This window comes from Zootoca vivipara, chromosome 13, assembly GCF_965207765.1.
Source record: "Zootoca vivipara chromosome 13, rZooViv2.hap1.1, whole genome shotgun sequence".
In the NCBI taxonomy this organism is placed as follows: Eukaryota; Metazoa; Chordata; class Lepidosauria; order Squamata; family Lacertidae; genus Zootoca; species Zootoca vivipara.
Genome location: NC_142596.1, coordinates 6152193 through 6177935, shown reverse-complemented (window position 1 = coordinate 6177935; position 25743 = coordinate 6152193). Strand labels below are relative to the sequence as shown.

At 48.6% G+C, this 25743-nt stretch overlaps 1 protein-coding gene across 1 annotated transcript in view; it reads right to left on the bottom strand.

Annotated features, from left to right (window-relative positions):
- Positions 1-24815, bottom strand: part of ALDH1A2 (aldehyde dehydrogenase 1 family member A2) — a 71866-nt gene extending 47051 nt beyond the window's left edge. Inside the window, exon 1 of the mRNA XM_035131796.3 lies at positions 24532-24815. Within this exon, the coding sequence (XP_034987687.3) occupies positions 24532-24648 (117 nt within the window). The 5' untranslated portion in view covers positions 24649-24815. The remainder of the gene's footprint in view (positions 1-24531) is intronic.
- Between the last annotated feature and the right edge of the window lie 928 nt (positions 24816-25743).

Genomic DNA, 25743 nt, shown 5'->3' with positions numbered 1-25743 from the left:
TTGTGCACTCAGAAGTATTAACCCTAAGGTATGTAAGAGCTGTTCGACAGTGGAATTTGCTGCCAAGGAGTGTGGTGGAGTCTCCTTCTTTGGAGGTCTTTAAGCAGAGGCTTGACAGCCATATGTCAAGAAGGCTTTGATGGTGTTTCCTGCTTGGCAGGGGGTTGGACTGGATGGCCCTTGTGGTCTCTTCCAACTCTATGATTCTATGTCCAGCCATTGTGCTGCCCCCTGCTGCCAGCTCCGGCTGAGGGAAGGACCTATGGAGCCATGAAATAACCACACCACCCAAGTAATCTCACCAATAGGCCAGAGTAGGTCAGGTGATATTCCTTAACTAGGGTTGCCCTATTTCAAGTGAAAATCTGGACACACACAACGGCGAATCCCATATGTACCTGGGAAATTATGGACGTATGGCAGCCCTGCGTTAACCCCTTCCAGATCTGAGCAACGTAGAGATGTCAGCCTTCACCACCACCACCACTGTCCAGACCTCACTAAAGATTGCCCAAGAGATTTTGCTGCCCGAGGCAAAGAAGGCCAAGATGCCTAATGGAAGGGCTGATCCTGACAAGATGCTGGTGCAAGTAGCCAATCCAACATCCTGTGACCATGAGTTCCACAGACGGCGTTTGGAGAATGCTGTTGGAAGGCCACTTTTTGAGCGCCATTGCATCCACTCCAATAGTTTTATTCTCTACATGACCAGTTGCGGTTGACAAGGTGTTCAGCCAGCCTTCCAATAAGAGCAAGGCGTCAGCCTGGCATGGAGCAGAGAGAGAAGGAGAGGCTTGAGGGATTGCTACTGTTAATGGTTAACGTTCATTTCTTCCTGTTCCACTTTCTATAAACAAAGGACGGTCGAGGCAAGCTCATTACTGTAAACCGAGCGCCTCTAAATTGGCAGTAAAATTGGAGTATTTACTCTCCTGCCCATATAAAGTACCTCGTCCAAACTCTTGGAAGGGTTTCAAATCTTGAAATCCAGCAGCTGGCGGCTTTACAAGCACAACCTTATGTTTAAATAACTCACGTTTTGAAAGTTTTAGGCGTTTGGTGTCAGGTAGTGCCATTCCTCCGCCGGCTTCCCTCCCCACCAAGACCTAGGTTCTTAGACAATAAATTTGAGCTTGCTGGGGCTTTTAAAGAACTTGTCCGGTTCCAGTGGTTGTTGATTAAATGTTTAGAGCCTGTACATTTGATCTGACTTTCATTACGGCCAGTTCGTAAAAACGCCACGGGCCTGGACAAGCGATGACACATTGCCCAAACAAGGAATCCCTGCAAAGCCTCAAATTGGGTTTTCGTTTCCCTCTTTTATTTCCTTCTTATTTATAGTGACCATTGTAGTGGGTAACTTTAAATCAAGGGGACTATTTGACAGCAAATGTTGCTATCAGTGGATTATATATAACTCATCTCAAGGACCAGATGAAAAAGGGATAACCCCAGGAATGGAAGGGCTCGCCTCCATGTAAATCATGCTACAAATTGAACAACACCCAGAGAGGGCATTGTTCAACTTCAATTGTGAACCCTATTCAACATTTACTATTCCCCTGGAATCAATGTTAATTAAGGCTGACTGTGGCCATAAATCAGCCATTGGGTTTTACAACTTAATTCTGCTTTAAGTGTGTGTGTGTGTGTGTGTGTGTGTGTGTGTGTGTGTGTGTGTGTGTCTCCCAAGAGTTGCTGAGGTCATTTGTTTTGGTTTGAACCCCAGAGTTACATTCCGTGGCTTGCTAAAAGGGGTGTCATGTGTTTGCTATGTGGCACTGTAAGCAGTTAAGTAATTTAGCTCATGGGGGCACGGTCCATGGAACTGAGCCAAATTGGAAGGGGGGGCAGTAGGATGGAGAGAAACACTTGATATATTTTGCAAGTAACACGGAAAGCACATAAACATTTGCTGCTATCGCCTCACAGCTCAGAAACTAACTGCAGCCCAGAGCTGAACTCCCTATGTCCCTGCTCTCCCCTGGCATCTGGATTCCGGGATCTCACCCAGTTCTTGGGAGAGGGAAGCAGGAGTGGGAGAGACCACCACCACCACCACCTCACCCTGTGAATGCTATTTTTACTGGTGTTTCATAGTTAGGACATTAAAATGCTGAAATGTTGTAAGCCACTTCAGCTTTCAGAAAAATATAGGGATAAATATCTAGAAAAGGCATGTGATTGGCCCAGTTCTTAGACTGGAGCCATGAAATGTGCCCCCCAGAACCCTTGCCCTGGAAGGCAGCCTTCCTCATGTCCTCCCTCTGGGTTTCCTACCGGCATCTGGAAACAGGACGCAGGGCTAAGGAAACCACCCTTGATCCAATTCCATAGGGATCTCCTTGTGGATCCTACCTTGTCCTCTGTGGAGTAGGTGCTCTGGATCACTTTGCCCAGAGAGGGAAGAACTTATCGTTCTATCTATCCTTCCTTCCTTCCTTCCTTCCTTCCTTCCTTCCTTCCTTCCTTCCTTCCCTCCCTCCCTCCCTCCCTCCCTCCCTCCCTCCCTCCGTCTGCAGGGCAAAGAGGCCTTGAGGCAATGTAGACTATTTTTCTAGAAGGTGCTTGGAGGAAAGAGGCCTTCTTGCTACTCCTCCCCTTTCTAGGCTCCTTTCAACAGGATTAGTAGCACTTCAAAAGCCCTTGTCCAGGAGTCACAGGCAGGGGAAAGAAAACGAGTCAGTGCATATCCATAGTGGGTAAAGGATGCTATCCTCCTGCCGGTCCAGTTTCCCCTCAAAAGGACTGTCAATCTCCTGCAAGGAATCAGAGGCCTCCTGCATGGTTTGCCAGATGTGCAAACTGCATCAGAATGGGAAGAAGGGGTGCTCTCATTCCAACCTGTCCTGTGCACTTGTGGACCACAGCTCTGCTCTGCCTACTCCATCTTCTGGTCTTTGTTTCCCCCTGCCATGCCAATTCTAGGACATCATCAGCCAGGCCTTCAGTCAATGGTGCTGGCTCCTCACACCCCAAATCCAAAGAAAAGGGGCCTCACAGCCTCAGGCTGACAGAGGCAACCTCTACTTAGGAGCAGGCACAGAACCCTAGGATATCACACAGATCCATCTACCCTGCAAGGGGGCAAAGCCCCACTGATGGCTTCTACCTTTAAATTGTGTGGCAACAACACTATTTATAACCCCTCACATAGTGGGTTGTCACAGAGGCACCTACAGCCTTCAGGATCATAGCCTGGGAATTGGGAAACTGCCAGCAGACTGTCTCCAGTTGCTGCTGGGAGGAAGAGTCAGCCACTTCTCTCCAGATTTCCTGCCTGCCCAAACCTTGGAGTGTCGTTGGAACAGCCTGCCTTATGAAAGAGAAACCACAGGGTGATCTAAAGCAGGCATACCCAAACTTCGGCCTTCCAGATGTTTAGGACTACAATTCCCATCTTCCCTGACCACTGGTCCTGTTAGCTAGGGATCATCATGGGAGTTGTAGGCCAAAATATCTGGAGGGCCGCAATTTGGGGATGCCTGATCTAAAGCAACCGACCAGCCTCCACTGTTCCAAAATAATAAGAAAATGGGAGACAGATAAGCAGAGTATAAGATACTCTGCCACCCATAAAAAAGGTAAAGGGACCCCTGAGCATTAGGTCCAGTCGTGACCGACTCTGGGGTTGCGCGCTCATCTCGCATTATAGGCCGAGGGAGCCGGCGTATAGCTTCCAGGTCATGTGGCCAGCATGACTAAGCCACTTCTGGCGAACCAGAGCAGCACATGGAAACGCCGTTTACCTTCCCGCTGTAGGGGTTCCTATTTATCTACTTGCATTTTGACGTGCTTTCGAACTGCTAGGTTGGCAGGGAGCTCACCCCGTCACAGGGATTCGAATTGCTGACCTTCTGATCAGCAAGCCCTAGGCTCAGTGGTTTAACCCACAGCGCCACCTGGCACCCATGACAACCCCTAAATCACCCCTTGCCTCATGTTATGAAACTAAATGGAATAACAGCCCTGTGGACACATCCTGGTCAGTGTTGAATACAAAACTGAGAATGAATGTATCTCAACAAATTTCTTAGCGACAAGTAAAATGAAGTTCATTCACATTTATGGAAAGAGAAATTTCCCAGTGCCCAGGGGATTCACTTCAGATAGAAAACATAAACCCCACACTGGACTTCCTTTTCTTTGCAGCTAAGAAATTATTGTTATAAAACCTACCCACCCATCCCAGTTTCATATTTGACATTTCCCTGCTCTATTCTGTATAGAACCGAAGTGGTGTGGGGGTTTGAATACAAATTCCTTCAGAGTCTCTTTCTTTTCTACCATCTCCTTTTAAACTCTGCAACCAAATCACAATCGCCACTGGCCAACGAATCAACATGGATGGCATGCAGTGTAACCTTTCATTTCCTCTCTCGAAATATGTCCTGGAACGACGTGCGAGTGAATAATTTTCATTCCTCCTCCAATATTGATTCGTGATGATGTCATCAGGCATCTGCGGCGACCTCCCTGGAGCACCAGCGAGAACCTCAGCCAGTGGACAGAAATTAAGCTTGAGCCCTCGGGTCCTCCAAGGTGGAATCATTTTCCCATGGATTTAATAAACCATGTTCTTGTAGTTCTGCAATTCCATAATGTTTTTTCCCCTCTCCCCCATACAGGAAGAGGATTTTAACATCCACATAATAACAGCTTCCCATAGGAGAGAAGCATGCTTTTGGATGAATTGGAATTTCCTAGCTGCCTTGATTTAGTAGCTGGTTATAGTTTCAATTCCATCAAAGTGATCCCTTTTTCATATGAGGCTCGTTCCTCCAAGAGGGGTTTTTTTTTGGGGGGGAGGCATTGAATGCCAAAGAAGCTTAAGGGAGGAATCTCAGCTGTTTGGCCCCAAGCGACCATCTCGTGGCTGCAGGAGCTGAGTGCATAATGACACTTTTGGGGGGATAATTTTGGAGGCATGCAAAAAATCCAGCAGCCCCCGCTTCCCTTGGTAAACATTTCATAACACTGGAGATACCTGGCACCTGTGCCTCCGGAAATTTCATATCCTTCATTTCCTCTCTGTTTGGAAACTTTTCAAAAAGCTCCAGCGCTGAGCCTGGCAAAGGAAAATCCTCCCCAACACAAGGTGTGGTGCATGATGCGTCTTGATTTCTCAGGACTCATTTGCTCTGAAGCACATGGCTGTCCTGATCAGACACAAGCCCAAACCTTCCCGCCAGGGAATGACGACGCATTCCTGGGATCAGCTACCCACCAGCAGCTGGCTGAAGAATCCTTCCCAATGAACATTTCACTTTGAAGGAATTTGGCTTTAGGGACTCATCACCAGCGGAACTTTATCCTTCTGCAGAGGCCATCACAGATTCTGGCGAAGGTGGAAGACGGTCACCCGGACCCTATCTGTCTCTGCCACCCACACCCACACTCTGTCCCCAAAGTGCCTGGCTCCTGCAGGTTTCTAGATATGAGGTACAGGGAATAGAGACCCAGAGCTTATTGGCAGGGCACAGATTTGGCACAATGGAAGGTCTCAGGTCAGCCAGAAGAAGAGAAACTTGAGGGGGGGGCTGAAGGCTGTCGGTCCCACAGAAGGGTGCAAAGGAGGCCCCAGAGGGCACGCCTAAAGTGAAGGGGCTTAAGAGACAGGAGGGGAGATCTTGAATAAACATCAATAGCAGGGGTTCCCAAACTAAGGCCCAGGGGCCGGATGCGGCCCAATTGCCTTCTAAATCCGGCCCGCGGATGGTCTGGGAATAAGCATGTTTTTACATGAGTAGAATGTGTCCTTTTATTTAAAATGCATCTCTGGGTTATTTGTGGGACATAGGAATTCGTTCATTTCCCCCTCCCCAAAAATATAGTCCGGCCCCCCACAAGGTCTGAGGGACAGTTGACCGGCCCCCTGCTAAAAAAGTTTGCTGACCCCTGATCAAGAGAAAGGTCTTGAGGACAGGGGGTTTGACTAGGTGACTTACAAGGCCTTTCACAACCCCATGGTTCTGTGGTTCTGTGGTTCTGTGGTTCAACTCCCAGGAAGTTGGAGATGAGAATAGCCTCTTTGTCAAGAACCCTGGGAAGCAGCTGCAATACTGGGCCAGCTGGGTAATAGGGATGAGCAACTATAAAGGCAGCTTTGGATGTTTTCTGTACCTGCTGCCTCCTACACACACACACACACAGTGTAGATACTTCTACATAGACAGACGAAGCTACCTTGGATGATTTTTAAAAATCCCATTTGTATTCTACCCTTCTTCATCCTCACAACAAACCTGTGAGGCAGGTGGGGGTGTGTGAGGTGAAGTGAAGTGAAGATCTCACCCTCATGGCTAAGGAGGAATCTGAGTATCCTAGTCATCGTCCGTCCCCCCTTCCCCATCACTTAGCTGTGCTGACCCAGGTGAGACCCCTGATCTCTCTGGCCCAATACTAGCTCACTGAGCAGCTCCAAGAAGAGCAGCTCTCTGTTGTTTTAGAGGATGGGGGTGGATCCTGAAACCTTCTGCATTCAAAGCAGGTGCCTTCAAAGGAGACAAGCACACAGCTGCACATTTTTGCTCATGGAAACAACTACCATGTCAGGACCATTGGTCCGCCTAGGCCGGTATTATATACTCAGTCTGAAACAGCAGCTTGGCAGGGACTTGGGCAGACAGGTATTTCCTGCCACCTGCTGCCAATTCCTTTGGAGATACTAGGGATTTGACCTCGGGACCTAATCCATGCCAAGGGTGGGCTCTGCTGCTAAGGGAAGTCCTGCAGTGACCAAGTTGGAAGTTAAGGAACCAGAGCAGGCTCCAAGATGCTGGTGATCAGAGGACAGCTGGACCAGAGGTTGGAAGAGGAGCCCACCAAAGCACAACCCACAGCACCAGGGTCTATAGGACCAGAGCCAGAACCCTCACAGGCACCTGCCTTTGGTACCTCCCATGCTATCTCACCAGTCCAATGGGATAGGGACCACACTAGGACAGAGGGTTTCTCCAGGTCAGTGGACTGGCCCTTCCAGAGGCTCTTGTTCTCCAAAAGGGGGGCAGAACCTAGGAGGGAGAGTTTCAAAAGACCTCAGGTCACTTCCAGCCCTCCTTAGAGCAAGCAGCTCGCTATGAGCTCTCCATGGTGCTGCTTTCCTCCTCTTTCCCCCACTACCACTTGAGCTCTGCAGGACAAGAGTAGGGGAGATCCACAAGAGAGGTGCCACACATAAGAAGGCCCCGACTCTCCGTGCCTCATCTCAGAAGACAAAGTTGACAATACATGGCAGAATTGAGAGCTTTTTAGTTTAGAGAAGATGATACATAAGGAAAGGCTTGATAGAGATTTATAAAATTATGAATGGAATGGGAGATGTGGAGAGAGAACCCTCTCTCCCTCTTCTATAATACAGGAACTCTGAGACACTTGGTGACATTCCTCAGCAACAGATTCAGAACAAACAAAAGAGAGCCCTTCTTTGCACAATATGTAACTAAATTATAGAATTCACTATAACACTGTTTTATTTGTTTTACAAATGGTATATTTTATTGTTGTGACCTACCTTAGACCTCACAGTACAGTGCAGGCAAGAAATCCAACAAACAAGCAAATAAAATGCCATTAAAACAGAGTGCTTGACTAGATCAGTAGAGCTTGGGGTCTGGTTCAGAAAGGATGGTGTCTTTTTGTCTTCTTAATAAAACATAAAAGGTAGGTGCTGACTCTTTCTGCAGGAACTGCTCCTCTACACTTGGTAGAATGTGCCGCTTTTGCAGTAGCACTGAGATTGTGTATCTCTGTTATTTTTAGGTGAAGACCTTCCTGTTAATCATCAGCTTTGGAAAATGCTGTCCTTGGGAAGACATTTGTAGTTAAACACAATCTCTCAATATTTATTCCTGAAGAAGCAAAAAGAGAGGGGGGAGGGCCTCCTTCTGTTTAACTTGGAAGTCCCTCTTCTAAGCACATATGAGAAACGGCTGGAATGTCAGCTTCATCCTCAGTGGCCCCTTTTGGCCTGATCGCTCTCCGTGGCATGATAAATCACTGGCCAAATCCTTTACCTTTGCCTGTTTGATCTCAGCTCAGCAAGACCCGGTTTTGATGTGAAGAACACGCCAGATCTCTTAGGTCAGAGACAAATAGCAGAGCCTGTGACCTGCAAAGAGTGGCTGTTCGATTAGGCCCAAGTGAACCATCAGGAGACACAGCTTTGGGATGAGGGTTCACTCCGGCAAGCCTCCCGCCAGCCTCCTTAATGTCCCCCAATTCTCCTGTTAGAGCATTTCAAAGCCAGCTCTGCGGAGAGTCTGCGCAGGACATGTCTCTTTGTGTCTGGTGGCTCTAAAACAAAGTTTTAAAAACTCCATGGGAAGAGCTCAGGAAGGATTAGCTAGCCTAAATGACTTCTGGCATTTCAGTGCAAGCAGCAGAATACATATCAACACTGATTGTGGTGCCTATAATGGAGTATTTCTAATGTTAAGTTTGCACATGTGGTTCCAATTAGCCTCCCCCCATCACCACTACCACCATCAAGATGCGCACACAGCACTCTCTCTCTCTCTCTCTCTCTCTCTTTTGGTTGGCAAAAGCATCTTTCTGATGTTCACAAATTCATCTGCTCAGAAGGATGTTGGTGATTATTATTACAGTCTATAATTAGAGATGGGCCAAAGCAGCAAAGAGCGGGAGGATCATTTGTGGGTAGACCTTGTCTTATAATTTAGCACGAGCATTCAACAACTTCGGTGAAATGGGAGAACATGAACAGGGAGTTCAGAAAAAGGACAGTTTTGGATCCATCAGGATTAGGTTACATCATATTAAAGAACATTTACTCGCTGCCTTTTGCCACCTATGACATCTTTGGTGAAAGGCATTAAGCAAACTTTGGGTGATGGCAGCAGAAACTGGAAAAGCCACACACACACACACACACACACACACACACACACACACACACACCTTACAGAGTCAAATGGAAGACCCTTCCCACTGTCTTGCCTGCCAAAGAAACAAAAGGGAGTTCGGACCCTTTCTCCTACATGAAACCAATAAAGAAACATTTAAACATTCTGTTCCCAGTCCAGCTGGATCAGACCAAAGGTTCACAGCACCCTTCTTCCTACCAAGAGCTACCCAGATGCCTCCAGGAAACTCGCCACCAGGACAGGAAGACAGCACCCAGCACCTGGCATTAAGTGATAGGTGTCTTCTGGAGCGTTCATTGTCAGCTGTCATGACTAACAGCCCTTGGAAAAAACCTCTCCTCTTTTATGAATGCCTCTAAACCTTATTTAAATGCTTCTAAGCCAGTGGCCATCTTCCCTTGCACCTGTGGCGGTGAATTCCGTAAGGCAGCTCATGGTTGTGCAAAGAAGTGATTCCTATTGCTGGCCCCTTTTCTTTAGGCTCCATTCGCTGGCAGGGCCTTGATGTCCTACACAGTTGTTTCCTGGTGATGATCTGCTGGACACAGATCCCCTCCACACCCCCTACTGTGCAATTGCAGTTGTGATTCCTTCCTTTGACAATACAAGAATTGGAGGTTGCCAAGCCAAGGGCACCTTTCTGACCCTTCATGGCTACATTAAGGGGAAGTCAAGCACCTCCCCTGTTTTCGCAGGCATGACAAACTTTGCAGCACAGCTCCCCATCCGCCCTATGCATTTAAAGCAGCACCAGGCCACTTTTAAAAGCCATGGCTTCCCTCTAAGCACCCCAGGGATTGTAGTTAGTTAAGGGCCCTGGGAATTATTAGGAGACCCCAAGGTAAAGTGCTGGCCTCACCTTTGCCCAGTCTCCATCAGGCCACTAAGGTTGGGGGAATCCTCTTCCCAGGCCCCTGTGGGGCAGTGTGAGGAGGCACCTCTCTTTTGGGGGGGGTGGAGCTCAGATCAGGGGGAGCGGTAGCTGCTGCCTGGAGGACTCCCAATTAGAGGGGAGAAGAGAGGAGGCTGAGGGAACACTCCACAAGGGAAAAGGGGTGAGGGGCTGCGGGCTCTGCAGGCAAGGATGACATAACTGAGACTCTTATGAGACTCACAGTGTGTGCCGCAGAAAGAATGTAGTTGGTCAAGGGAGCTGTGGACTCAAAAAGGTTGAAAATCTCTGTTCTAATCTATTGTGAGATTTTTTTTGGGGGGGGGGAATAAAGGCCAATGTGAACAACAAATTTTTATCTGCCACTAAATTCAAAGGGGACAACAGTGCTCAAGCAAGGTGTAAATTAAAAGCATACGTTTAATTCTTAGCCAAGCGCCTAATATTAAAAGGTAAGGAAACATTCCCCTCTCCAGCAATTTCTGTATTTTAAAAAACCCAAATGCACAGAAACAGAAAGGATTTTCAAATCCCACCAATGAAATTAAGGCTGGGCTGATAATCAGTCCACAGATTCCTGAAAATATGATTTTCTGTGACTTTCTTGATTTTCTTGGCTGAAATCAAGGCAGAGTCACCACCACCATCATCATGGTTCTGCCTGAGGTGAGATAAGGTAGAGCTGGAAAAGATGCAGAAAGGGGCAACCAAAATGGTCAGGGGGTGTGAAACGCCCTACAAAGGTAAGGTGCAACATTTTGAGTGTTTCAGTTGGGGCGGGGGCTGTTCTAAAGCTAGGCAAAGTGTTAATGCAAACATGATCTACTCAAAAGGGTTGAAAATCCAGTCCGAGTGGGTGCGAGTCTCTCTTGACTGGTAATGAATTGGCAAAGCAAGTTGTACATAAACACTTGAAGAGGAAACTTTCCTCTCTGTAACGATGAGTGAGACACTCCCAGTCTCTATTGAGCCTCATCTGATAGTGTCAAATCTGCAACTGAAGCTTCACAGCATGGCCCTGTCATAACTTGGCAGCCATCACTGGGGAGGGATAAGGCAATGTTTTGGTGAAGCATACTGTAACTATTGACTAATAGGTGGCCAAACATCAGACCGCAAGAGTTTCTTCCTTTCATTCACCCCAAAGCCAACATGGAAAGTGACACTGAGCCACTTTTTGAACCACTACACCTTCCCCACGAAGATGATGCTTTGCTTCATTTTGTAGGAACACAGGAAGCTGGCTTAGACTGGGATGGATCCAGCTCTGTGTTCTCTACAGCAGGAGTGGGCAACCTCAGGCCTGTGGGCCAAACTTGGACACATACACTACACATAGCCCAAAACATTTGCTTACAAAGGAACGGACTGGAAAGGGTTGCCCTTCTGCCTGCTGCACAGCCTGGGCTGAAATCACTTGGCTCTGATCCTGTCTCTGTGGCTGGTCCAGAACAAAGTGGGAGAGACAGCCAGCAGCTGTATTTGGAAATGGGTCCTCCACGGCTTGGCCTATCAAGCTGCACCAGAGTTCAAGAGTTGTCTAGGAAAAGGCTCCCCGACACCCCAAAACACCACTCATGGAACTTGTTTGCAGGACATGCTGCCCAAACTGAAAAGCCCTTTCTTAAAACATGTGGCAGCCTTTCCTTGGAGATGATGCAAAAGCACTTGACGCATGCCCAGAGTGCCTTCACTGTCCCTTGCTGCTTTAGATGTCCAACAGCTGAGCCCCAGAGGATCAAGTCCCGCTTCCAATTAAGCTGTGCACCTGGACCCTGCTGTGTTTCCTGAGAGTAGCAGGCTATATCGGCCTCTGTAGCTCCAGCCAGAGGGGAAATGCTCACACTTCCCTGCCCTGAGAAAGAATGCAGCAGACATCCAGATGGGGGCGAGATGAACCGAGGGGGCTCAAACGCCTGCCCTTGCTCACTGCTTCCCCTCCACAGCTGCCTACCCCTGTCCAAGAGGCTGGGCCCAGGATCTTGCCATGGCTGGCCTCTGCCACCAGGAGTGTCCTCCCCAGGGCTAGCAGCTGCACAGCAGGGTGGCCACCGGCAGAAACAACCTTTGGCTTCTCTCTCCTCTCTCTCTCTCTCTCTCTCTCATGCCTTTGCTCCCTTCCAAGAGGCAGCCACTCCAAGAGTTTGCAATTATCTGGTGTGCCTCAAAACGTCCTGGACCCCCCAACTGGAAAAACTGAGTTGTGCTCTTTGGGTAGCAACTGGGAGCTTGGAAACATGGCACCAAAAGGCCACACAAAGGCTTCAAATCAGCAGGAGGGTTTGGAAGGCCCAGGAAGTGGAGCTAGGCCACTGCCACAAGTTTCTGTGCATCAGGCCACTGAAAAAGCACCCTTCCCCTCCCCCTGCCCGCTGCACCCCACATTGGTACTGCACCAGACCTCTTCCTCCTTTTCGCCGGCCTCCTCCCTTCATTATCAGATTTTAGGTTGTGAGCTTAATGGGGGCAGGCAGGGGTCTGCTCTCTTGACCACAATGTGTCACCAGTCATGATCCACACCCAGGTCTTCTGCTTGGCTGAAACGGGTCCTCCTTGCGCTGTGATTAGGTGGCCCTCGAGACTTGTGCTTGATTGCAGTGCATGCATTCCACACCATGTTCTTGACGCAACAATACTGCACAGTTGGTGGATTTACCCTGCTTTATTAGTTGCACTGCAATGCTTCCCCAATGCCTACGCACTACTGCTAATGTTTCAGTCCTTTAACTTTGTAAAGACCTCCTTTCAAGCCACTGGCTCAGCCCTCGCAGGGGACATAGGGAAGCTCTGGTAGCGAGGAAGTTCTGGACAGCATCTTAAAAGCATGGGGCCTGTGAGCTGGTTCTTTGATGCCCCCTACAGGCCAGGGCCTTCCTGGCTAAAAGCTTCAGAAAAGGGCAACCAACATGATCGAGGGAAAGGAGCAACCCCCCCCCCCCTATGAAAGAAAGGTTGCGTCACTTGGGACTTTTTTGTCTAGAGAAAAGGTGAGCAAGAGGCAGCATGGTAGAAGTTTATAAACTTCTGCATGGGATGGAGAAAGAGGATAGAGAAATGAGTTTCTCCTAGTATTTGGGGACATTCAATGGAGCTGAATGTCGGAAGATTTGGGACAGTTAAAAGACAGGACTTCTTTCCACCTAATGCAGGGTTAAACTATGGAACTTGCTTCCGCAGGGACAGTAATTGCCGGCAACTGGGATGGCTTTAAAAACACATCGGACCCATTCATGGTGGTTGTTAAGGCTATCAATGTTTACTAGTCATGATGGCGATGCTCTGGCTCCACGGTCACAGGCAGTAATGCTTCTGAATGCCAGTTGCTGAAACACAGGAGGAGGCAGTGCTGTTGTGCTCAGATCCTGTCTGTGGGCTTCCCAGAATGGATAGGCATGCAGCTGGCCTCATCCAGCAGGCTCTTCTTCCATTATTTTCTTCAGACGGGGCGACCAAAACTGTGCCCACTATTCAAAATGCAGCAGCACCAGAGATTTATTTACTTTTTTAAAGAAGGCATTATGAGGCCATGCTGTTTTATTCTCAGTTCCTTTCCTAATTGTTCCCGGTATGATCACCTCTTCCATGATTAGAATTTCAACCTTCATTACAAAGAAAAGAGAAGAGAAATAAGAGCAAGTGCCCACAAACCAATGAAGGGAGCTTGAAAGCATAGGAAAGAGGGATCTGGATTGTTTCACACAAGGAAAAAAAACAGAGAAGGGGGGGGGGGGCGGGAAGAGGGATAGAAAGGAAGAGGGAGAGAGATCTCCTGAAATGCAGTGGATGGAGACAATTCCATGGCATCCCATTACGCCTGGCAATAAACTATGTAGGGAGGACAGGAATGGTTGGGGGAGGAATTCCGCCATTTCTCTCCACCAGGAATGTCTGCATCAAGAACTCCCTGCAAAGCAAATAGGCCTCTGGCTGTCAAATCTGAACCCTTTGCTGGATGGCTCTAGGCTTCCAGGTCTGTCCCTGGTGGCATCTGAAATGTGGAGACCTTAGAGGAGAAGCCACCACAAGGGAGTCGGACACGTAATTGCGGAAGGGAACCCCTCCCTCTGAAGGCATTTTTTTATTTAGAGCAGCCTTCTCCAACCTAGGGCCCTCCAGAGATTTTGGACTCCCATCAGCCAGTTATTTAAAACATCTGGAGAGCACCAACAGTTTGGAGAAAGCTGGTGTACAGAATATCTCAAGGAACAACTGGTCATGGGAGAAGAGATTGCTAAAGTCAAGGTTTCCCCCACTCCCTGCTCCAAAAAACAAAACAAAAAAAAAATCAGTAGCAGCTGCAGAGATACAACTCTGTCCCCAGAATTGGATCAAGGCATTGGTGTGGTAGCAGCAAATTCTGTATGTTAACCCTTCTTCTCTTCCTGTTTCATTTTCCTAATAAAAATATTTGTCCCCCTGCTGCTACTCTTTGCTCCACAAGACAAAATATGCAGGTTCCCTCCAAGGCCAAGAAAGGCTGAAGCAAAGCAGAGCAAGGGGGGGGGGGGCAGAGAGCAAGAACTTGTTCCTGTGTCCTTACCTGGTGAAGAATTAAAGAACCTATAAACCACCATCATTTGAAAATACAGTGGAAACTCAGTTTTCGAGCATCTCAGAAGCTGAACGTTTCGGAAGCCGGACGCCAAAAACCCGGAAGTGAATGCTTCCATTTTCGAACGTGCCTCAGAAGTCAAATGGCTTACGAGGTGCATTTCTCAATTTTCATCATTGAAATTGCCGACAACCCTTTGCGCCTCGGTTGTTGAACGTTTCGGAAGTCAAACAGTCTTCCGGAATGGATTACGTTCAACAACCAAGGTTCCACTGTATTGTGGAATTGTACCAAAAAAGAATAACAAACAATGCAAAGTTAAAAAAACCAACCAGCAGGAACAATATCCCACAATGCTACCCTGGAAAAGGCCTGGCCTATGATCCTGGGAAGAAGGGAGGTATAGAAATGCAATAAATAAATAAAAACTATTGAAAACCCCCCAAAAGCTGGTGCCACCCTTGTTCCCAGGGGGAGGGGGCTTTCCTCACCCTTGCAGCTGCCTCCCCTCAAAAAAAAGTCCCCTCTGCTGTAGAACCGCTGGCGGGACACTGAGGAACCACAGCTCTCCAGTTGCTGCAGGTGAGGAACAGGGTTCAAGGTACAGTACAGGCCTGGAAAGGCTGAAGATGGATTTGGGGGATCAGGGCCTCTGGGAAGGGAACTTGGCGGTGGCCCTGGAAACCCTCTTTCAACCCCCAGGCCTCACAACCCCTGGAGAGGCCCTGCCTCCAATGATTGCATACAAATGGAAGGAAGGGAGAAGAGATTCCTTGCAAGGTCTAGGCGCATGGAAGTCATTAATATCCTGAGGAAACTATAAATGTAAGCACATGCCTGATATTTATTGCTCATGAGAAAAATAAGCTTAGTAGTAATTCCACACGCCTTCCTCTCTCCCCCCCCCCCCAGCTCTATGTTAATTTGCTGGAAATAAAGGCAATTAAAAGGCATCCTGTGTGATGCAAAACATTCTGGTGATTCAAGCAGCTATCACAGGCGTGTGTATTTGTGTGTGTAAGTTCACTGCCAACATGTTAGAATGTCAGCCTTCTTGCAGCGGGGCTGGGCAGAATACAATGCGCTTGATTTACTGCACCCTGGGGTGCCGTGCGACGATGCAAGAGGGTGGATTTAATTTAAAAAGGAAGTACATTTGAAACTCCCTGCAAGGAGTTCGGAAATTGGAGTCCATAGAATCAGCAGGAAAGCGGGAGGGAACGTAGGCGTCTCTCCCCACTCCCCACTTCCAGGGCCCTTTCGGGGGGGGGGCATTTCTGAAGCCAAATATAGGACAGAAACGGTGGGGTTATGTAGGGAGATGCAAGGATCTCAAATGGGCTCTTTGAACAAAAGCTGATACCCCCCAACCACACTCAGAGAGAAAAAGAGGAAGAGAGTAAGAGATTGCGGTGGTGAGCCAGAACTAACACAGCTTGCCTTAAAGGATGCTTCAAGGCAGAGGGTAGGGCTGGGCTTTTAAAAACAAAAACAACGTAAAACACACTTCATACTAACTTTAAAAACCACCTTGAATGGCCAAAGACATTCCGCTGCAAAGTGAACTGTCAAGAGCAGCCCTACAGTTTTCTGGCATCGCTCAGAGCATCATTTGTGTGTGTGGGGGGGGCCTCACCAGGACTCACCCTCAGCAGTAGTTTTGCACACCAAGGGCATTTCTGGGTTTTTGAGATGGGACTCGGGGCCCCTGCTGGCAAATTCAGGTGGTACAACTAGAGTGAGTTTGGAGTTCTGCCACAACAGACCTGCTTCCGAAACAGCAGCCACACACCCTCCATAGACTACTTGCTGTAAGGAAAGTGATGGGGAAGTGCCCTGGAAAGTGTGTGGGATAACAACTGTTTGATGCAAAACTGTACGACCATCTGGCAAACAAACCAGAACAAATGCCAACCTTTGTGAAAACAAACCAGGCCGGATGCTCTGACTCCCATCAGGCCCCATCAGCACAGCCTGTCAGCAGAGAGGAGGGGCACTATAGTCCAGAACCTTGCTTATGCTTGGCATAAATGATTATTTTTTTGGAAGAGCATCAGAAGAACCAATGGTGGATCAGATCAAAGGTTCATCCACTCCAGCACCTGACAGCAAGAAGCCTCCAGGAAGTCCACAGGCAAGGCATATAGGCAAATAGCTCTCCTTCCATGGCTGTCTCCTGCCAGTAACACACACAGTATTTTGTAGCATGTGGCCTCTGATAGTGCCGCCTCCTGACAAGCAGCTGCTGATGGCCTTCTCCCCTTCTGTGAATTTGCCTAAGTTCACAGTGATACATTGTCTTGTGTGAAGAACTTCTTTCTCCATGAATCTATTCCCCCCCATCAGTGGCACTGGGTGACTATGAATCGTGGGAGATAAAAATCTGTCACTACCCACTCTTTCCTCATTCTGTGAGCCTCAATCACCCCCACCCCCATGGGGCGCAACCCTCATTCACTCAGCCACCTTTAAGAGCACCCAGGCTTTGTCTTCAGGTAGGACTGCCTCAGCCCAGCATTCACCATTATGAGAAGCAGAGGGGTTAATGTAAGAATTGTCTTGCTGGTCATGTTGGTGCCCCATCTAGCCAGCATCCTGTTTTCACAGCGGCCAGTCAATGGCCATACAAAGGCCACCAGGATCAGAGCACCACCGCAACCTTCCTGAAGTTTCCAGCAAGTGACATTCATTACAGCCTCCAGCAGAGGATGTAGAACATAGTTCTGGGTCCAAAACATCTGAAGGGACACCATAGTGGAGAAAGCTGACCTGTCACTTCTGAACAACTGTCCCGTGCCTCATTTTCTTAGAAGGAAGTCCCATTGTGTTCAATGGGGCTTACTCCCAGGTAAGTGTAGGATTGCTGCCTAAGAGTAATTGCATCTCAGGGGTACCTTGAGCTTGGGCAAAACCATCAACACCTTGACATTGCAACTTAGCACACACACTGTGACATCTTCCTCCAAAGCAGGGGAGGGGAGAAGGGGGCACCCCACCCTCCCATCTCCCCCCTCCCCTCAGACTTTCTGCCTACACTGCAGACCACACCAGCCCATTTGACCACTGGTTTGTGCTTACAATCCTGCCAGCTCCCCGCAAAGTGTTTATATGGAGTTTATACAGCTGGAAGCAAGACAGAAAGGAGGAGATCGTGGCTGGTGCATCTCCCTTCCTGCACAGGGGCCGACGGGTGTATCAACAGCCTTGTCTTCCATTCATAACACCACTTTGTCTTCCTACCGAGCTGTTTATCTGAGGGTTTAATCGCAGAGCTCTACCAGGCGCAACAAGCAGGGGGGACACAACTCTAAACAGAGGCAAAAAAAGGATGCGGTCGCCACACCTCTCACGTCTTGCCTCTCCATCCCAGGGACTTAGCCAATCGGCAGGACAATGTGATGGTTCTTTATTTCACTTTTCAGAATACATGTGCTAAGTCTCCCGAGAGATAAGCCACTTCTAAAAGGCTGCCTAAAGCTGGGCCTGCAAAATCTCTGTCAAACAGAATTTGTTTCCTGCAAAAATAAAAAAATAAAAATAATTCTATTCATTTTAATTCTAAATTCCTCCAAAGCACATGGCTGTCATTTTACATGGTTTGGGAGGTTCACAAGAACATCAGAGGAGCTTGGCTGATGCTGAGTGTCACTGAAGGTCCATCTAGTTCAGGGCCCTTGCTTCCCCCAGGGGGCCAACCAGGTATCTCCAGGAAGCCCAGAAGAAGCAGGATGTGAGGACAAGTCACTTCTCTCAATGTCATTTCCCCAAAACCCATATTCAGTGTTAGACTGCCTTTGAATATGGAGCTTGCACAGAACAATCCTGGATAGTCACTGCTTAGATTAATCCTCCATGAATGTCTCAATTTTTAAAGAGACAGCATGCTCTTTAGGATGATTAAAATGAGGCTGGCTTCTATTCAAAAGTGGAGTTCAAAGTAAGCAAAGGGAATCTGCTGGGACAGGTAGGTACGCTTCTTTCCTCCTCATAGTCCAGTAGGGATGAACCAGCCAGCCTTGGGGGGGGGGGGAACCCAAATCAGTTCCAGGAATACTTTGGAACTCCTGGTTCATGCACAACTACAAGGAATCACAGAGTTGTTCCCCTTCAGCAGCACTGCAAAAGACCTCGAGGCGCAGAAGATCACTGGATGGTGCATCCCCAATTCCCCCAATTCCCCACAACCTTATGCAGGGGTGCCAACTTGAATAAAATATGGGGGGGGAGGTAAGCCCAGCCCCACATAATTGATCACAAGGCACAGCGCACACACACCATTTGAAGAGCAGCGCCCTCAAATATTTTATGGGTGGGTCTGAGGTCCTTGACCCCTAGGAGTTGGTTCCTGTGATCCTACACCTTCTGCTGGTATCATAAGCTTCAAGGCATTACTTGGAAGTAACTCATTCTTCCTTATTTCTTTGAATATGAGCACACACACACATCCTAGTATCCTAACCTTAAGCACACCTACATGGAAGCAAGATCCTTGGGATTTGCTTCTGAGCAAATGTGTCCAGTTACAAGCCCCCGGGTGAAGCAAGTAAGAACATTGACAAGGAGCACAATGTGGTGCAGAGTTGCCTCTCCCCCAGCTAACACTGGGGAATCCAAGAGGATTCCCCCAACACCCCTTAGCTGTCCCTTAAGGAATAGAGCAGGGATCAGCAAACTTTTTCAGCAGGGGGCTGGTCCACTGTCCCTCAGACTTTGTGTGGGACCAGACTATATTGGGGGAGGGAATGATGCAAGAGCACCACAAGCCCCTGCTTGCAGGTGGCAGGGGCTGGTGGTGGTGGCGAGACGATGAGCAGCGCACGAAAGGGCTCCGGAGAGGGGCTGCTTAAAATGGCGGCCACTTGAGCGCTGCTGCTATTGTTGTTGTTGTTGTTGCTGCTGCTGCTGGCACCCACAAAACTCAGCCCCCTTCCTCCTCTAGGCAGGGCAGGGAGGGAGAAGCCAGGAGGAGGGAGGGAGGTGGTGCCACCAGTGTTGCTGTGTAAGGGAGAGGGAGGGAGAGGGAAAGAACGTGTGCACTGGTGATCCACACAGCAATTCCCGGACTACCCGCAGGCCGGATCCAGAAGGCAATTGGGCCTGATCCGGCCCACGGTCCTTAGTTTGCCGACCCATGGAATAGAGTGATGCATACAAGCTCCTCTGGAGTAGGCAATCAAACCGCTCACTGTCAACATCTCTGCATTACTTGGATTGAGCTTCTGTTAAACTGCCCTTGTCCAGGTAAATTTCATTTTTCATTATGGTATTTCCCCTAAAGGATAACGGTTCAAGCTACACGCAAGAGGAAGAATGTGCAGCTGTGATACACAAGCAAGCAGCCTTTGCAATACATCCCTGGTGCTTCCGAGCCTCCAGCATCAGCCAACAATTCTCCCAACAAACTGGTCCACCTCCTGATGTTTGAAAGATTTATGAGTCACTCAGTGAATATTGCTGTCTTTCACTGCACAATTTAACATGCTGGATTTATTTAATGCAGACCTCTCAGCAATGTAAACAGCTTGTAGATCTAGCAAAATATTTCCTGAACCTTTCCCTACACCCCGCACCCCATCTCAGACTCCGCAGGGTGACTTCGGATGTTACAAGGAAACACGCAAAGCCAAGCTGCCTCCACATTCAGTTCCTGAGCATCTGGAGGCAAATACGTGCGTCTCCTCTGATGGCCAGATGCACCAGGCTTCCCTGTATTCTTAACAGATGAAAGAAGGAGTGTCTCTTCATCACACACAATGCAGAATTAGCACATGAAACTTGCTGCCACAAGAAGCAGCAAAGGATGCTAGTACAGGTGGCTGCTGCACAGATGGAGAACCTGTGGCCCTCCAGATGTGACTGGACTCCAACTCCCATAAGGTCAATGACCAGGGATGGTGATGGGACTGTAGTCCAGCCGCTGGTAAAGCTCCATCTGGTACGCAAAAGCTCCATCTGGTACGCAGGCTGAGACCCTACCTGCCCACGGACTGTCTCGCCAGAGCGGTGCATGCTCTAGTTATCTCTCGCTTGGACTCCTGCAATGCGCTCTATGTGGGGCTACCTTTGAAGGTGACCCAGAAACTACAATTAATCCAGAATGCGGCAGCTAGACTGGTGACTGGGAGCAGCCGCCGAGACCATATAACACCGGTCTTGAAAGACCTGCATTGGCTCCCAGTACGTTTCCGAGCACAATTCAAAGTGTTGGTGCTGACCTTTAAAGCCCTAAACGTCCTCGGTCCAGTATACCTGAAGGAGCATCTCCACCTCCATCGCTCTGCTCGGACATTGAGGTCCAGTGCCGAGGGCCTTCTGGCGGTTCCCTCGCTGCGAGAAGCCAGGTTACAGGGAACCAGGCAGAGGGCCTTCTCGGCAGTGGCACCCGTCCTGTGGAACAGCCTCCCACCAAATGTCAAAAAGAAAAATAACTACCAGACTTTTAGAGGGCATCTGAAGGCAGCCCTGTTTAGGGAAGCTTTTAATCTTTAAGAAATTAGTGTATTCTAATATTTCTGTTGGAAGCCGCCCAGAGTGGCTGGGGAAACCCAACCAGATGGGCGGGGTATAAATTATTTATTTATTTATTTATTTATTTATTATTATTATTGCAACATCTGGAGGGCCGTTGACAGCTGTTGATGGACTACAACTCCCATCATCCCTCACCACTGTCCCTGCTAGCTTGGGATGATGGAAGTTGTAGTCCAGGTACAGCTCGACACCCAAATTTGAGAAACACTGAGGAGCTCTGTTCCCAGTGGAGGCTGGTCCAGCACAGCTAGTGGGGTACAGCCCTACCAATTTTAGTCTGTCCCTGGCCGCCAGTCCCCACCTGACTGGAATTTCTTCTTTGCCAGTCACCCTCAGAAGTCAAGAGCTTCCTCAAATTATACACTCAGCCACCATCTGATTCTAGCCTTCAACTCTTATTTTCTGATTCCAATCAGGCTCTGTTTTTAAAGAAGTCTTATGTCTGGTAGGGTGTAGAAGTCTTACTACTCTGGGAGGAGTAGTGTCTCTGGTAGAGGACACATCATGCTCTATTGCAAGCATGCTCCTGCACTCCGCTCTCACCTGAGCATGCTTGCAATAGTTTAATGTGTTTAAGGGCTTCCGTTGAGCAACATCGCCCCTTTCAGTGATGGGGTCAGTCTATAATGCATCTGGGTGCCCCAAGTGCAAAACAAACAAACAACCAGCCCACCTCCCACTAATGAACCCAGAATGCTTTCTGCCAACCTTTTTCTCCCGGGCAAGCCCCAATGAAATGACAGAGGTGCGCGGGAGCACAGCACCACTCTTGCGCAACTCTCACTCATTTCCAGGGTGAACTTCCCGGTGGATTGTGGGCCCCAGGGGGACAGATCTCCGCAACTCCTAAACGAGGCTCGAAATTTCACGCCTAAAGTGTCCCCCCCTCGTACCGGCTCTGCATCATGCAAGTCACAGACACAACTGCGGCGGTCTTTCCACGGAGACTCAGGATTGCAAGAGCCGCGCAGCATCCACAAGCTGGAACGGGTTGCCCCGAATTCCAGGCAAGAGAAGGAAATCCCGCTGGGCGCTCAAGGAACAGCCCAGAAGAAAAGGGAGGCGGAGCAGCCAGAGAGAATGGGTGCTGCTATAACTTTTGAGATGCTCGAGGTTACAAGTGATTCTCTCCCCCCCCCCCGCTCCCCTTCCCCTTCTGGAGGCGATTTGTTCCCTTTTGTTTACAGGAGTTGTCACTTGAGAGAGACATAAAAGTGACCCCACCGGCTGAGAGAATCCAGCGCAGGGCCGTCATTTTCTATCTCCTTGTTTTTCTTTGCAATAAGTGGGAAAGTGGATCCTGGATAAAAGTCTGGCCAGAGCCACGACACCCAATTAAAGGCTTCAATTAGCAATAAATCACTTGCCTGGCCTGCCGAGAGAGAGGGCGGCAGTGGGGGAGAGAGACCGGAGAAAAACTGAGCGAGAAAAACAGAGACGGGTGTACGAAACTAAGATCCCCCCACCCCGCTCTCTCTCACACATACACACACACCATATTTTCTCTCACAAAGGCAACCTTTTATTTCCATTTCTCGATGCACTGTAATTTTTATAGAAATATGGGATAAAAAACGACAAGGGCTTACTACTGATCTACACCATCATTGTGCATGGAGTTTTGCAGAGAAACACAGTTCCACGCAGGTAAAGTATTTTTACGCGTGCCACAGCCACTCAATATTTCAGATCAACATTAATTTTGGGACGTGCGGGGGAGCTTTCTGTCCCATCCTTGTGACTCCTTAATCCCAGCCCGTCGTCGACCCCGATTCTACTTGGGGCGCAAGCTTCTGGTCCTCAAGAATCTGCTCTGGCCCCTCCCGCGTTCGGTGCATATCTTCTCACCAAGGCGACGGTGTGGCCCAAAAACTGTATGCTACTGAAACAAGCGGCCGTGAGACAGATTTTCCCCCATATTTCTACGTATCCATATTTCAGCTAGATCACTTTTCTTTCTCTTTTTCTAAATAATATCAAGACTGTGGTAGGATCTAGCCCAAGTTAAGCGCTATTAGATCTCACTGATTTCAGCTGGAGAGAACTAAGCAAGATGCTGAGCCATCACAATGAACGTAAAGAAGCTTAGCTATAAATTGTTACAGCACAATTCATACAGTTTTTTTTTTACTCAGAAGTAAGTTCCATTGAGCTCAATGGGGCTTACCCCGTACTAGGAAGTGTGTCTCTGCGCATAAAACCACGAGTATTGTGATTACGAACCAGCTAAGCACATTCCTTTGATTTCAACGGGAAGAGTCAGCAACGGGCTTCATTATCTCCCACTGAAATCAATGAGGCTTGAAAGTGCTTAATTTGACTGGATCGCACCCCCAGTAATCCTAGCACTATAGATAAATAATCCTTACATTGTTAAGAGCAGTTAAGTGCCAGGTAAGTGAACCGGCACAAGGAATTTGAGACTCACATTTATTTTATTTTTTATTTTAATTTGAAAATACTGTAGGTGATTTATTTGAATAATCAGCAAGTCCTTATGTGGCTATTGTATTCCGGATTTAAGAGAAAACAGGGAGCAGCAGCAAATTCGTGATGAAATTTGGGAATAGAACACATTCGTGATTAAACATTCTGGGAACAGAATGAATCTTTAACAAACATTCATCATGTATGTTTGCAACAATGAGGTTTCTTGTTAATTGGCATTGCTTGACCTTCAGGTCTATATTGGCTTTAAATAGAAGTGCCGCCTTTTTACAAGCCTGGAGTGTCTAATGTCCCTTTCAAAGGATGAAGAATGTCCGCGCTTGGGACCTGATCCATGCGCAGATTCTCCTGCTCTGACTGCTCGCTGAGTTGCGCGCTCTCGCGCAATTGCCCTGTAACCTCAGTGGGGCTTGTGCAAGAGGTCTTGCATCCCACGGGATCGTGTCCAGTGTGCTTAATAATATAAACAGGCATTCACAACCAGAAGACGGACCAAAGACATCACACTTCCTGTCGAAATTGCGTTTTGGAATACTGTAACTGTCTTCTGAACACACATACGCTAAAAAACCTTGCTGATTTGTATCAACTGTAAATATAGAAAAGCTCTGCACACCTTAGCCCGCAGAAGAAGCCATCAACCCTGGGCACTTGGTGATGTGGATAAGCAAATAATTTTTTTTGCCAAGTTGCCTGTATTCGAGATCGTTATTTGTCTAGGAAGGAAATCAGCAAACGATTCCCTCCATCCAAAGTTACAATAACTTGGCATGATGACATCTGCGGCAGGAATTGTTAAGGAAGAGTCCCAGGAGCGAAAGACACCAGTTTTTAGAACAGCAAAACAGAACCTGATTCTCATCATCCTTCAATAGGCTAAAACAAGATACAGTAACAAGATTTGTACAATCGCGCCCTCCAACAATCCTCAGGAGCTCAAGTCTGTGAGGGGAAACCCCTTTCCCAGAAAGATAGAAAAACTGATCCAAAGAGTTAAAATGATGCCAGGCAAACTGGAAAGGGCAAGATATTGTTTCTTATCCTATGGACTTTTCACATATAGCCACGCATCTACTGGCATCCAGCACCTGAAAACGCACCTCTTTCTGGCTTTTGTGTTTGTGTGTTTTTTGAAGAGAAGTCCGAGTGAGACGGGTTTGTGTCAGCTCAGAAAAAGAGAAGCCCGTGCTCTTCCGGCAGGAAAGAGCAGACAGGTGACTTACCTTGGTGTACTTGATCTCCAGGTTGAGGGTGGGAGACGGGAGCAAATGCAGAGAAGCCATCAGAGCCGCCGGGTCCGCCTTCAGCCCACCTGGCATCTCAATTTTGCTGGAGGTCATCGTCTCGGGAGCCTTCTCCTCCTTGCCCGACGGGGCGACTGTCTCCCTAAGTCTGTGGCTTGAAATAGGTATGGAGAGAGGGGTGTGTGTGTGTGTTTATGTGTGTATTTTCTCCCCTCTTCCCCCAACCCAGTGCTGGAGATTTGGAGGCTGCTGCCGTCTTCGGTATATAAGCAGGTGTCAAGGCAACCTCTCCTTATTGGACGGGAGGGCAGGGCCAAGGAGGCAGGACGACCTCCAAGGAGGATGGGAGCATCCAGAGCCTCTCCACCCCAAGCCCCGCAGAGGCGTCGAGGAGAGGCAACAGGTCCTCCTTGGCTGGCCGTCAAGTCCAGCCACCCTCTCCCCCCTTGAGCTTCATCCCATCAACTGGGCACCAGCAGGAACTGATAACTCTCTTTGCCTGAATCCTTCTTCCCCCTTTTGCTGATAAGCAGAGGCGGGAGAAGAGGATCCAACTAAGGCGAGGCTGGCGGGGCGGGGGGAAGAGAAGCAATTACGGAGGGTTTCCCTGGGATAATTAAAGAGGAATTAGCACCTTGGTCTTAGATGCAGCCCAGCGGAAATCCGACGAGGGGGCTTTCTGGGCAGAGGCTCCAGGAGGGAAGAAGGGGACTCACTCCTCGAGCAGCCCAGAAGGAATTTGGGAATCTAATTAGAAACTCGCTGCCAAGGGAGGGAGGAAAAGGAGCCATAAACATGTCAGACCCAGAAACGCGCTCCGCCCCTCTCTCTCTTGGGGGCGCAGGCACGGAGCCTCAGCCCAGGTTGGAGCTATGCAAAACCCTGGCACAGGGCGAGGGTCTGGGGAAGCCAGGGTGTCCCCAAGCCACTTCAGCCATGGATGGCAGAGGGGGCGGGTGAGAGAAGCAGCCGCAGGCAGCATCCACACTATTCATTTAAAGCGCTGTGATACCACATTGAACAGTCATGGCTTCCTCGGATCTTGAGAACTGTAGTTTGCTAAGGGTGCTGGGAGTTGTTGGGAGACCCCTGTTCCCCTCACAGCAGGCGTGCCAACTTGAATAAAATATTGGGGGGGCAGGTAAGCCCCACACCTTTTGAATGGCAATACCCATAAACTTTTGGGGGGCT